The sequence below is a fragment of the Piliocolobus tephrosceles genome, chromosome 21 (genome assembly GCF_002776525.5).
Source record: "Piliocolobus tephrosceles isolate RC106 chromosome 21, ASM277652v3, whole genome shotgun sequence".
NCBI classification, from domain to species: Eukaryota; Metazoa; Chordata; class Mammalia; order Primates; family Cercopithecidae; genus Piliocolobus; species Piliocolobus tephrosceles.
The window spans coordinates 36,876,328-36,890,602 of NC_045454.1; the positions used below are offsets into that span (position 1 = coordinate 36,876,328).

Below are 14,275 nucleotides of genomic sequence, written 5' to 3' on the forward strand. Positions count from 1 at the left end.
GCTGCCATTTCTTCCCTGAGAAGGCCCCCACCTGTGATGGCATTCCAGTTGGGAGCGCCTTCCAGGCGGAGGGACAAGGCATAGCCAGGAAAGAAGCCCTGGGTTTGGGGGTTCCTGGGGAAGGAGGTGCCACCTGGACAAAACTGGGGTGTCATCCCCAAGTGGGGGAAGCCCTCAAGCAGTCTGCGCAGGGTGCTGGGGCCTACCTGTGTTAAGAGCCCACTTTGCTGGGTGGGTTTGGCTCACAGGGAAGGGAGCCGAGCTGGTGGGTAGCCAATAGGGAGACGAGGCTTCTAGGGACGGGAGGGTGGAAGTGAGGGGCCCTCGCCCACCCGCCATCCTGCTCAGGAGTCCCCTCTGCTCCAGTGGACAGCCTGGGGTTCACAGGAGCCTGGGCAGGCCTCACTTGACCGCCTCCAGCCAGAGCTGCCTGCCCGTCCCTTGGGCCTTAGGAGAGGGAAGGGGACAAGTCCTGGAGACCCTGCAGCGAGGCCTTGGCTTCCCATTGGCTCGTGCCTGGGACCAGGAGTGGCCCTGCATGGGAGGCGGTCTCCAGGTGGGGGTGTGAGGCAGTTCCTCAAGGCCAGTGGAACCAGCCCAGGGGCTGCGGGCTGGGCCAGATCACCCTGCTCTGCAGACCTGGGGAGGTCAGGGGTAGGAGGAGGCTGCAGTAGAGCTGAAGGTGGGAGGGACATCTGGGGATAGAGAAAGAGGGGCACATGGGGACTGCCCTGAGAGGGCAGGCGCTGTCGGAGGCGGAGGGGCCACATTCCTGTCCTGCCCGCGTGGGCTGGGCGCTACCCCTCTAGGGAAGGGTCTCCAGCATGGCTTGCCCACAAATTTTGGCAAAGATAGTCCGTGTGGGCCCCTTCCGGATCCCAGGGCCCCCTTTGCTAACTGGGCCTTGGGGCTGACAGTGAATTGATTTGAGGCCACAGGAGGAGACTGATACCAGGCCTCGCTCTCCCTCCTTTCTCATCCATGTGAGTCCTAATAGAGCCCAGGACAGCTCTCCCTCCAACCCCAAGGAGGGGCCTCTTAGATGGAATCACACAGATGGGGAGAGTCTGGAAGGATCTCCCACAGCCAGTGGCCAGAGGTCAGCCAAGGATGTGACGGTGACCCTGGTGGAACCTTGTGGGACAGGCGGAGGCAGGCAGGCCGCGAGGGTGGGCTGTCGGGGAGTTTGTCTCCAAGTCCTTCTGTGCAAACCATGGGAAGGAAGACTTTTTCCTTGAATACGCAAAAGAAAGCAGCAGTCCTTATGCTGGCCCAGAACTGCCAGTCAAGAGAAAAGTGAATTTCCGTTTCCAGAAGTAGGGCTACAGGCAAGGGGGGGCTACAGGTCAGGGTCTCACTGGCCCACGCTGGGCACAGCGGTGCAGGACACTGAGTGGGAGCAGACTCCTGGGATCCCAGGAATGTCACCTTGTTTGGCACCCTCCTCCTCATTTCCACTTCACAGATAAGGAAACCGAGGTCAGCTGGGAGGAGGCACTTTCCCTTGCCGAGGCCCAGAGCTAAAGGCAGCAGATGCGGGCTGTAGCCCCGGAGCCCACAGGGACACCTGGGGCCTCAAAAATGAGGCCTGGGATGGCTGATCTGCTGCGGGAACAGAGGGAACGGCTTTAGATCTGGGCATGGAGAGGGACCGAAGATGGCCTGTGTGAGCTCGTTCTACCAGACGAGGAAGGCAGGCGTCCTGGGCTCAGGTGGTGCGCGGGGCAGGTGTGGCTGGGAGCCAAGGTGCTCTCTGGAGGTGCAGCCAGAGATCCAAGGTCAACTTTCTTTCTTTAGAAAGAAAGTTCCTGGTTTCTTTCTAAACATTAGCCTCGAAACTTCCAGAGTTAACACACTGGAATCGTGTTACATGTTACTGAGCCTCCAGTCTAGGGTGCTGCATGGACCACATTGAATGCCCAGGGACCCCGTTGGGCAGATAGAGGGGTGTCAGACAGGAGCATGGAGTCAGCCCGGCTGGCCTGCAAACTGCAGATGCTAGAAGGCCTGGCAGGTGGGACCTCCCGTCACCAAACAGATCTCAACAGGCCTCTGCTTCTTGGTGGAATGTTCTGGTACATTGGCAGTATGCATTGGGAAAAGCCACCTGTCTTCAGACCATGTCCCTCACACAGTCTCATTTGCCTCCACTTCTGAACCCTTCTTTCCCACCTTCCTGTCAAGATACGCCTTGTCGGGACTGGGCATCCTGGAGTTCCCTGCTTGTCAGAAGCCCAGAAAGGCCCAGACAAACCCTGCCCCTTGGAGCCACCAACACCAGAGGGACAGAAGTGGGGGCTAAAAAAGAACTTAAGGCCAAGCACAGTGGCTCATGCCTGTCATCCCAGCACTTTGGAAGGCTGAGGCGGGCAGATGACTTGAGGCCAGGAGTTTGAGGTTAGCCTGGGCAACATGGCAAAATCCCATCTCTACTAAAAATACAAAAATTAGCCACGCATGGTGGCTCATGCCTGTAGGAGGCTGAGGTGGGAGGATCACTTGAGCCCTGGAGGCCAAGGCCACCAGGCTAAACCTTCTAAGGAGCCATGATTGCACCACTGCATTTCAGCCCAGGTGACAGAGCCAGACTCTGTCTCAAAAAAGAAAAAAAAAAAAGAACTTAAACCTCAGCGTGGCAGAGCTGTGTGCAGACCCTCATAACTAACACGCCTACTAACCATACCACCTTGTGAAACTAATCCCTCTTCATTTGTAAGTAACTCTCCCCCACCCCGCCTTTTTTTTTTTTTTTTTTTACTGTTAGAAGCTTGCAGTGTATTTTTCTGCTCAGCCATGATTTTTTAAATTACTGTGTTAGTAAATGTGTTGCCATGCTAAATTGAATCTGTTTGAAACGTACCTGCATGCAAACTATTCAAGGACAACTCAAGTTTTAGCTCCTCTGTGTGTGTTGTGTATGGGAGTCATCTGAAGTGTTTTTCCTGTGTTGTTCACAACCCGTTAAGCCCCTGGGATAAAGCTGATTAAAACTGGGATTCCCCAGGCTACCCCCATCCCGCCTGTTAGCCAAATTCCAAGCTCTTCCCAGAGAAGCGCGCCAGGCTTGTGCCCACCGGCATTCTGCTCTGTCCGGGTGAGTAACTCATATTTCTTTCTTTCTTCTTCTTTTTTTTTTTTTCTCCTAAACTTTCCAGGTAAAAGTACACCTGTAAGCCAGCTTGGTTCTGCAGACTTTCCCGAGGCCCCCGATCCATTCCAGCCACTTGGGGCTGACAGCGGCGACCCGTTCCAAAGTAAAAAGGGGTTTGGGGACCCGTTTAGTGGAAAAGACCCATTTGTCCCCTCCTCTGCAGCTAAACCTTCTAAGGCCTCTGCCTCGGGCTTTGCAGACTTCACCTCTGTAAGTTGAGTCCTCCGCCTCCGGGCCACACCCCCTCCTTCCGCTTGCAGCTTCCCTGGGATTTTTGTCTCTTTTTAAAGGCAAACCTCCCAGCTTCTTTAGCCTCTTGGTACCTCACACTCTCTGTCCGTCGCGTTATTTATTCTACACTGCCACTTCTGTAAGAAAAACAATTTCTCAATAAAAAAAAAAGAGCCGCGGTTTTGATGCTCTATCGTAAGGGCATGTTTTCTTCCAGCAGGGAAGCGGGACCTATCTGTCCTTCATGGTAGATTCCTTGTATTATTTCTGTCACACCGAGGCTGTTATGTTCACTGGTTTTTGGAAGCCAAGATGTCAAACACTTCCAAAGTATGAAAAAAAGACTGCAAAAGTTACATTAGGGTTCTGCTGTCCCCAAAGCCCTTTGTGCACAAGTTCTCATAGTCCCGCCCCATGCCTTTTGTGCCACAAGTACAAACTGAAGGACTTCAGGCAGATCACACCAGGGAAGAGCAATTTGAAGTTTTTTTGTTGTTTTCTGTTTTTTAAAAGCTTTTAAATGTCAGTTACCAGCTCCAATGAAAAAAGAAATCCAGTCTAGAATAGCCACTCTGAAAACCAAAACAAAAAGAGCTCAAAAAAGCTGCTGAGCAAAGTTTAGTGCCTTTTCAGAAGCAAATCCCAGGATTTTGAAAGCCTGGCTTTGTTTTTCTCTGTGTGAAAAATACTCCGGATTGTAACATGCCGTCGCTTCAAGGAGTTTTTAGTAGCTTCCTTGATACGTGAAAATCTTGTTTTCTGAAAGCTTCAGGTGTTGTCTGCCCAGAATTGGCTTTATTGTGTGTGACGCACTCGCTTTCTTCCTTTGAGCTTGTTAGTTCCTTCATCATTAGGTGTGAGACGTGTTATTTATAGATGCTCCGACTCCTGGGATGGCTCTTTGAACACAGGCCCTGCCATGTCAATGCACAGAAAGCACCTGATTTGTTTCTGAGCCATCTTGATGATCTCCACCGTGCACAGCTATCCTATGGCTTATTTATCAATTATTTATTTTAGCGACAGGGTCTCCTTATGTTGCCCAGGCTGGACTGCATTGGCACGATCAGAGCTCACTTGTAGCCCCGAATTCCTGGGCTCAAGCAATCCTCCTGTCTTGGCCTCCTGAGTAGCTGGGACGACAGGCGTGCAACACCACGCAAGGCTGATTTTTGATTTTTTTGGTAGAGATCGGGTCTTGCTGTGTTGCCTGGGCTGGTCTGGACCTCCTGGCCTCAAGCTGTCCTTCCCACCTTGAAGTACTGGGGTTGCACATGACTGGCCTGTGTGGCTTATTTAGGTCTCCCAAGACCCTGACCTGTTTCTGGCTCTTGGTGACCTATAAATATTTTACAACTGTAGTGAGTTTGATTTTGTTGACCCTAGATGCGCCCTGAGGGGCTATACAAAATGGTGACATTGTTAATAAAAGCCAGAAACAAAACCTGCTTTATCTAGAGTTTCTTGAATAGCCCTTCATTTATTTTCTGGTGGAAAAATATTAAATGCTGATTTAAAGAAAACAGTACTCTTCACACATGACTCAGGTACTCTGTCTTGGATAGGGAAGAGTTAGGTAAGTGGGGTGAACGGCAGCTTGAAGAAATGACTGTTCTCTTTCTGAAATTCATAGTTCTATTTCCTGTGACCCCAACCCCCAAAGGGCTCGTTTTTTCAAAAACATTAAAAAAAAAAAAAAAGAAAAAAACCACCCAAGATTTCAAGGTATCGTTTGGTTTAGCATTTCTGGTAGTTCCAGAACAATTGTTAACTGAAGTTTTAAAACAGCGCCAGTCAGTTTATCACCCTCCTCTCCCGGTGGGAGAGCAAATTCCACCCAGGCCTGGGTACAGCCCTGCTGTTTTCTGGGGGTTTTTTTCACCTAGTTTTTTGGGTTTTACATTTTCAGAGATGGGTCTCACTCTGTTGCCCAGGCTGGAGTACAGTGGTGCAATCACAACTTCACCGCAGCCTTGACCTCCTGGGCTCTAGCAGTCGTCCCGCCTGAGCCTCCCATGTAGCTGGGACCTCAGGCACACACCACCACATCTGGCTAATTTTAAAATGTTCTGGTGGAGACAAGGTCTTGCTTTACTACCCAGACTGGTCTTTGAACTCTGGGCTCAAACGATCCTCCTGCCTCGGCCTCCCAAAGCGTTGGGATTACAGGCATGAGCCCCTGCACCAGGCCTGTTTTCTGCTTAAAATCACTTTTCCCACTGCAGACACCCCAGTTTTTTCCAGAGGAAATGATCAGATAGTGTACTTCAGCCACTCCGAAGGGATGGGGTGAGTGAAGACAGGATCCTTCATTGTTTTTGCTTGTCCCCTTGGGTCGTATCGTTGTCCAAAATCATCCATAACCAGCCCCGTCTGGGGACTCGAGGCGTCTCTCCATGTTCACGGCATTCGGGGGCTCAGCCGATCAGCCGGGGGGTTCTGGGTCCGCTGGATCTTGAGTATTTGTGCTAACTTAGAAGAGGGCAGAGCTGCTTCCTCTGGTTTGGATGATTCCACTTCCCTGAGCAGATGCCAAGAGGGCTGTCCGGCAGATTGGCAGCGTGACTCTTTCGGATGTTCTGAGACTGCTGTTCAGGGCACGTTTTCACCTGTGCAGGAGCAGCCCAGTCCACGATGGCAGTCAGGGGGCCCAGGTCACCCCCACCTCACTTGTGGAGGTGGTGCCCCAGCTGTGCCTCTCCAGAACCCTCTAATTTACAAGCCCCAAATTTCCATCAGTGGGTTATTGGTGCGTGTGGCTGTTCCCGGGAACCCTCTTCCCTCTCTGGTATTTCTTTAAAAGCAGGCCTTTCTGTCTCAGGCAAATGTGTGTATTAGGAAGTGGCATTTCTAGGTGAGCAGAATGGTTCTTTTGGAAGTTCGAATTAAGAGCAGTGCAAATATCAGATCAGCTAGGCCATGCTTTGAATTACTGAAGGAGTTGGATGCGATCTCAATGTCAGAGTAAGTGAATGAATAGGAAGTGGCTAGGCGTGTCCTGCACATGGTGGGGTGGAAGTGCCATCAGACGCCTTGGAGTGCCAGTGTCCGTTCCTAGTGAGGACAGGTGCCGGGCGCCTCCCCAGGCTGTCCCATCGCCCAGCGTGCTGAGCTGTCTGAACTGCGGATTTCTAAGAGGCTGTCGAAATGAACCACTTATTTGCTTCTGAAAATGAACCGTATCCTGAGTGGGCAGACCTTGGCGAGGGCGGTGTGTCCCGCCCCTGCGGTGTCTCGGTTCCATGGTAGTGCCAAAGGAAAGCAGAAATCAGAGCCGGTGTGAATCCCAGCCACTATTGATTTTGCATCAGCCACACCCACAGGCATCCAGATTCTGGCCCATGTGACCCACCCAGATCTGAGAACTAGAAGGTAGCCCCGTCCAGGGCTAAGACCGCAGACGCAGAGGGAGCCGTGGAGTCCCCTTTCCGGAGAGCTCTCACAGCCCTCACAGCTCAGCGTGCCTCCTAAGTGCATGCTTGCATGTCTCCGTAGTGGATTCATGAGCTGGCCTTGAACCAGTCAACTATGAAGGCACCGGGAACTTTCCTACTGGAAGTTTCATTTGGAAACACAGATCCCTCAAGCAGAAGGCACTTCCGTGACACTCTGAGACACGGGAATTCAGCGGGGCCAAAGAAGACCAGGGGCCTGTGGTTCAGACCCAGCAGGCCGGTCACTTGGCCGTTCCAGGCTTTGATTTGGATCCGGGCGAATATTACCGTCAGCTCTCACCCACTCTGTCCTCAAGGCTGGTGGAGGGTGAGGTCCCCGTCAGCCGCGCTGTCTCCCTCCCACTGTTGTCAGCAGCACCATGGAATAATTTCCACCTGCACTTGTTTTTTTCCTTGTTTTTCTCCCCATGCGGTGTTGGAAAATTCCCCAAAGTGGGGTGGGGGGAGATTATCTGTGCCCATGGCGGTGACACAATGGCAAGAAGGGAGTCCGACCTGGAGACTCATCAGACCCCCAAGTGTTTAGCTGGGCAGTGCCTCTTTAAGAAGTCAAGACTCAGCCCTTCCTCCGAGAGATGTCTTTTCTTGATACTGACACTCTGCCTGTCCCCCGTCTGGGTCCTGAGGCCAGCTAGAGGGAGGCCTGCAGGCCTCCACGTCCTCCTCACTGCCACATCTGCCTCCCAACCAGGGTTCTTGCATCCACCCGCTCCTGCACCTGGCCCAGTCCCCACAGCCCTGCCATCTGGCCCTCGTCTCTCCCGACCCCCGCTTATGCCACCATCAAGCCATGAAATATCCAGACGCTGCCAATCTGATCACCCAACTCACTCACCCACGGAGTCTCCACAGGGAAATCCCAGCTCCTTTCTGGGGCCCATGAGCCCCTCCTCAGTCTGGCTTATCCCACCCCATGCTTTGTCCTGGCAACCCCAAGGTCGGGCATTGAGCCTCACACCCCCAACCTCATGGGGACGCATCCTCCCTGTCAGTTTCAGCCGGTATCCCACCCTGCGCTGGCCTGGGGGAAAAAGGTGTAGAGTGTGAGCCACCCCTTCCCTGGCCTCAGCGTCCCCAGCTGTCAGAGGGATGACATGACAGCGGGCCCACCCCCAGGTTGTCACACAGACATAGTGTTGCGTGTGGTGGAGAGGCCGTGAGTGTTCCTGTGTGCTTCCTTCCCCATCCTCCCTGGGGAGTCTGCGGGGCCCTCCTCGAGAGCCTGGGTCCTGGATTGTACTGGGATCGTTTGTGTATTTCTGCTCCCAAGGGCGCCTGGGGAAGAGCCACCGCGTGTGTTATCTTTGGTGTTACTCCAGCATTTAGCAGAGAGCTGGTCAGAGGCAGTGCATCGCAGAGAGATGTTAATAAGGGAATCCTTTTAGTCCCTAAGCGGTAGCAGCTTTCCTGAGGGGGCCGATGATGCCAGTGACCTCTCGGACGTCTGGGACATGGGGACCCACCCTGGGGGAGGAGCTTGTGGGACGTGGCTTTTCTTTTCATAACTAAAGTACTTTGAGTTGTTTGAAATCACCTAGCTCAGCATCAAGATACTTTTCTCCCTTTTTTAAGTTCTTATTTTAACGGAACATTTTAGAAAAACACCCCACAGATAAAAACTTGACTAAATGGCAGTGTAAATGCCACAGCTTTTGTCAGTGTTCTGGGAGAAATCAACCCTCAGAGCCGGGCACAGTGGCTCACGCCTGTAATCCCAGCACTTTGGGAGGCTGAGGCAGGTGGATCACAAGGTCAGGAGTTCAACACCAGCCTGACCAACATGGTGAAACCCTGTCTCTACTAAAAGTACAAAAATTGGCCAGGCGCAGTGGCTCAAGCCTGTAAACCCAGCACTTTGGGAGGCTGAGGCGGGCAGATCACGAGGTCAGGAGCTCGAGACCATCCTGGCTAACATGGTGAAACCCCGTCTCTACTAAAAATACAAAAAAATTAGCTGGGCATAGTGGCGCATGCCTGTAGTCCCAGCTACCTGGGAGGCTGAGGCAGGAGAATGGCGGGAACCCGGGAGGCGGAGCTTGCAGTGAGCCGAGATTGCTCCATTGCACTCCAGCCTGGGTAACAGAGCGAGACTCCATCCCAAAACAAAACAAAACAAAAATGAGCCGGGCATGGTAGCGCACCCCTGTAATCCCAGCTACTCAGGAGGCTGAGGCAGGAGAATCCCTTGAACCCGGGAGGCGGAGGTTGCAGTGAGCCAAGACCGTGCCACCGCACTCCAGCCTGGGCAACACAGCGAGACTCCGACTCAAAAAAAAAAAAAAGGGAAAAGAAAAGGACCCTTAGAGGGTCTCAGAGCTCTCTGGAGCGTGGCCGGAGGTAGAAATACCGCGTTCTCAGAGTGCAGAATTGTCTGCACCGTGGGGCTTTAGAGCCATGCACACTCGAACTTCCCCATCTTTGCACCTCTTGGCCACCAGCATCAAGGGCCCATCCTCACTTCTCTGCGTGGGGCAGGGTGGCTGGTTTTTCTGAGGCCCAGAGGTCACGGTTAAGATCACACTCAATCATGCATCCCGTCCTCTCTGCCTTCCAGATGGGGGTCCTGAGCCAGGCTTGCGCACCCACTGGGCCCAGCCAAGACACGCTTTTCCCCTGCACATCGGACCCTCCGCCGGGCGGTGGGCAGGCCTGTCCCTCTCCCACGCATTCCCTGCCTCCCTTCAGCCTGCAGGTCCCAACCCCTGGGCCACATCACCCACTCTCCGTTTTTCCTTTGCAGTTTGGCAATGAGGAGCAGCAGCTGGCGTGGGCCAAGCGGGAGAGCGAGAAGGCGGAACAGGAGAGGCTGGCGCGGCTGCGGCGGCAGGAGCAGGAGGACCTGGAACTGGCCATCGCGCTCAGCAAGGCTGACATGCCTGCCGCCTAGGCAAGGGCCATGTGCAGGCGGGACAGGGCACGGGCAGGTTCCAGAGAGGGGGCAGTGCAGATGCCTATATACACACACACACACACCGTCGCCACCGTACTCCAAGGACCGGGACTCGGGGGCTCGTTCAGGGTGAGCAAACTGGCTGCAAGACCTGGAAAGGGCACATCTCCTGGGGAAGCCCTTATGGAGGCCTTGGCCACCACTTCTACAGGTCTGTCTCTCTACTGTGCCATCCCCCCCCGGGGCTGACCGTCTCCCGCTCTTGCTCTGGGAACAAACACACGGCTGGTCAGTTGAGGAGAGGAAGCACCCAGGGCCTCCCGGCCTCCTCCCTACTCATAGCTGCAGACATCTCCGCCCGCCCTCCCACGCATCAGTCAGACACTCCCCCAGTGGTGTATGCATTCGTTGTATAAAATGAAGTTTGAATGATTAATATAAAATATTTTAATACAAAACAAGAGAAGCTTCTTTAATCTCTGTAAACATTGTTTTCCCTGCATGGGTATCAGGAAGCAGATCAACCTTGCAAAAATAGGTGGAGCATTGCTCTTTAAATCTTAAGTTTTTACTTTTTTTGTGTGTAATTTTTTTTTTTTTTTTAATTTAAAGAGATGGGATCTTGCCATGTTGCCCAGGCTGGTCTCAAACTCCTTGACTTAAACAATTCTCCTGTCTCAGCCTCCCAAAGTGCTGGGATTACAGCCGTGAGCCACCAAGCCCTGCCCATTTTTGTGTTTTAACTAACTTTATTTTTTAGGACAGTTTTAAATTTGCAGAAAAATCACAAAGAAGATACAAAGAGTTCCCATAAGCCCCTTAGACGGTTTACCCTTAAAACTTTTTTTGAGACAGGGTCTGAGCTCTGTCACCCAGGATGGAGTGCAGTGGTGTGATCTCAGCTCACTGCAACCTCTGCCCCCCCTCCCCCACCGGGGCTCAAGTGATCCTCCCACTTCAGCCTCCCAAAGGGCTGGGATTACAGACGTGTGCCACTGTGCCTGGCCAGTTTTAAATTTGCAGAACGATCGCAAAGAGAATACGAAGGATTCCCATAAGCCCGTTGGAGAATTTACCTTATTTTTAACATCTTACATTACACATTACTTACATTCCGATTAATGAACCAATACGAATTCATTATTATTAACTAGAGTCCACACTTTATTCAGAATTGGTCTGTTTTTTGGCTAGATGAGGTGGCTCATGCCTGTAATCCCAGCACTTTGGGAGGCTGAGGTTGGGGGATCACCTGAGGTCAGGAGTTCAAGACCAGCCTGGCCAACATGGTGAAACTGTCTTTACTTAAAAAACAAAAATTAGCTGGGCGTGGTGGTGCACACCTGTAATTCCAGCTACTCGAGAGGCTGAGGCAGGAGAATCACTTGAACTCAGGAGGTGGAGTTGCAGTGAGCCAATATCGCGCCATTGCACTCCAGCCTGGGTGACAAGAAAGACACTGTCTTAAAAAAAAAAATTGCAGGTCAGGCACGGTGGCTCGCACCTGTAATCCCATCACTTTGGGAGGCCGAGGTGGGTGAATCATTTGAGGTCAAGAGTTCAAGACCAGCCTGGCCAACATGGTGAAACCCCATCTCTACTAAAAATACCAAAAAATTAGCTGTGTGGTAGTGGAGCATGCCTGTAATCACAGCTACTCGGGAGACTGACGCAGGAGTCTCCCTGGTAGAACCTGGGAGGTGGAGGTTGTGGTGAGCCAAGATCGCACCCTGCACTCCAGTCTGGGTGAAAGAGTAAGACCCTGTCAAAAAAAAAAAAAAAAATCTGTTTTTCCCCTTAATGTCCTTTTTCTGTCCTAGGATCCCCTGTGACATTCAGCCCTTACATCTCCTTAGAATTCCCTGGACTGGGTGAAACCTCGTCTCTACTAAAAATACAAAAATTAGCTGAGCGCGGTGGCAGGTACCTGTAATCCCAGTTACTCGGGAGGCTGAGGCAGGAGAATCACTTGAACCTGGGGGGCCGAGGTTGCAGTGAGCCAAGATCACGCCACTGCACTCCAGCCTGGGCGACAGAGTGAGACTCTTGTCTCAAGAAGAAAAAAAAAGAATTCTCCAGGCTGTGTGAGTTTCTCAAACGTTGTGTGTTTTTGATGCTCTTGACAGTTACAAGGAGAACTGGTCAGGTGCTTTGTAGAATGTCCCTCCATTGAGATTTGCCTGATATTTTTCCCGTGACTAGGCGGGGAGCCAGACTTGGGGGAGGAAGACCACAGAGATGAAGTGCCTTGACATCAAATCACATCAAAGATCCATGTCATCAACATGACTTACATGGCTGATGTTGACCTTGATCCACTGTACATAGATTTATTTTTATTTATTATTTTATTTTATTTTATTTTGGGACAGAGTTTTGCTCTTGTCAGCCAAGCTGGAGTTCAGTGGCGCAATCTCAGCTCGCTGCAGCCTCCACCTCCCAAGTTCAAGCAATTCTTCTGCCTCAGCCTCCCGAGTAGCTGGAATTACAGGCATTAGGCAACACACCTGGCTAATTTTTTGTATTTTTAGTAGAGATGGGGTTTTGCCACGTTGGCCAGGCTGGTCTCAAACTCCTGACCTCAGGTAGATTTATTTTTAAAAAGCAGTTTTTCAACCTCAGATATTTTGTTACATAGACTCGTCTCAGGGCAGTAATTCATGAGATTGAAAATACAGGGCTGGGCGTGGTGGTTCACACCTGTAATCTCAGCACTTTGGGAAGCCGAGGCGGGTGGATCTGAGGTCAGGAGATCGAGACCATTCTGGCCTCGTGAAACCTCGTCTCTACTAAAAATACAAAAATTAACTGGGTGTGGTGGTGGGCGCCTGTAATCCCAGCTACTCAGGAGGCTGAGGCAGGAGAGTGGCTTGAACCTGGGAGGCGGATGTTGCAGTGAGCTGACATCGCGCCACTGCACTCCAGCCTGATGACAGAGCCAGACTCTGTCTCAAAAAACCAAAACAAAACAAACAAGCCAGGAGCAGTGACTCATGCCTGTAATCCCAGCACTTTGGGAGGCCGAGGTAGGAGGATAACTTGAGGCCAGGAGTTCAAGACCAGCCTGGCCAACATGGTGAAACACCACCTCTACTAAAAATAGAAAAAATTAGCCGGGCATGGTGAGAGGCACCTGTAATCCCATCTACTCAGGAGGCTAAGACAAGGAGGATTGCTTGAATTTGGGAGGCAGAGGTTGCAGTGAGACAAGATCGTGCCACTGCTCTCTAGCCTGGGCAACAGAGCGCGACTCTGTCTCCAAAAACAAAAAAAGGAAAAAGAAAATCCTCAGGAAAAGGAAGAGAAAAAATACCAGCCATCCTTTAAGTGGAAGTGGATCATCATAAAGGTCTTCCTCATCATCTTCCCATTGAGTAAGCCGAGGAGGAGGAGGAAGGCTTGGTCTAGGGGTGGCAGAGGTGGAAGAAAATCCACATACAGGCAGGGCACAGTGACTCATGCCTGTAATTATAGCACTTTGGGAGGCTGAGGCAAGTGGATCACCTGAGGTCAGGAGTTCAAGACCAGCCTGGCCAACATGGTGAAACCCGTCTCACCTGAAAATACAAAAATTAGCTGGGCATCATGGCAGATGCCTGTAGTCCCAGCTACTCGGGAGGCTGAGGCAGGAGAATCACTTGAACCTGGGAGGCAGAGGTGGCAGTGAGCTGAGGTCGCGCCACTGCACTCCAGCCTGGGCAACAAGAGCGAAACTCAGGCTCAAAACAAAGAAAATCCACATACGACTGAACCCACCTGTTTCAAACCTGTGTTGTTCAAGGGTCATCTGTAAACCATAAACTGAAGTTTATGGTGGATTTGGGCAAATGTAGAGATTCCAGACCTTTGGTAATCCTCCTTTTCCAGGTTACAGACCCTTGAGGGGTCCCTGCAGTCCCGGAGACGAGGGTGTTGGGAGGGGACGCTTCCTTGGTGTCCATGGAATGGACCTGCTTTATGGATCGGGGGACCTGGTGGGGCCTCATGGGCTTTGTAACTTCTGAGATGCCCCTAATCTCTGCAAAAATGAGCAGCTTCCTGAAAGTGGTCATGGCCGGAGGCAATTCCTAAGACTTCCTTCCTCCTGCAGGAAAACCCAGAGTGAATCTGAAGGTCCCACGCCACGTGCTTCTGCCATGACAGATCCCTTTGGAGAAGGCGCTGAGTCACCTCTCTCCAGGGTAGTCACAGCTTTGGCACCATTTGAAGGAAGGTGAAGCTCACATTCTATATTTGGTTGGGGACTTCACAGTTTTCACAGCAATTCAACTTCCATTATCTTGTTGGAAACTCAAAGCAACAAGTAGATGAAGAGGGTGGATGTTAGCCCATTTTCCTGATGGGAAAACTGAGACTCATTCCCTGCAGTCATTTGCCCAGAGCTCCGAAGCCAGCCAGGGGCGGAGGCCCATCTTACTGACTTGAGAAAAGAACTGAGGGTTTCTTAGAAAACTTGAGGGTTTCTAGTTTCTTGTTTTCTTCTGCTTATTTGCATATTCACCGTACCCAGAAGAGGCAGGTGATGGCTCTTGATATCCTAGAAATGGA

General features: G+C 51.7%; 1 protein-coding gene across 10 annotated transcripts in view; it reads left to right on the forward strand.

Moving 5' to 3' along the window:
* The window catches only part of EPS15L1 (epidermal growth factor receptor pathway substrate 15 like 1), a 119,780-nt gene extending 109,592 nt beyond the window's left edge, over nucleotides 1-10,188 (forward strand). For 4 of the 10 annotated variants that reach the window (XM_026456919.2, XM_026456921.1, XM_026456920.1 and 1 more), the window contains 2 exons: nucleotides 3,156-3,361; nucleotides 9,578-10,185. In XM_026456919.2, coding sequence (XP_026312704.1) covers nucleotides 3,156-3,361; nucleotides 9,578-9,724 — 353 coding nt within the window. In that variant the 3' untranslated portion in view covers nucleotides 9,725-10,185. Of the gene's footprint in view, nucleotides 1-3,155; nucleotides 3,362-9,577 lie in introns of all 10 variants that reach the window. The other 6 variants (XM_026456924.1, XM_026456926.1, XR_003309936.1 and 3 more) reach the window with 5 other exon arrangements.
* The last annotated feature ends 4,087 nt before the right edge of the window (nucleotides 10,189-14,275 follow it).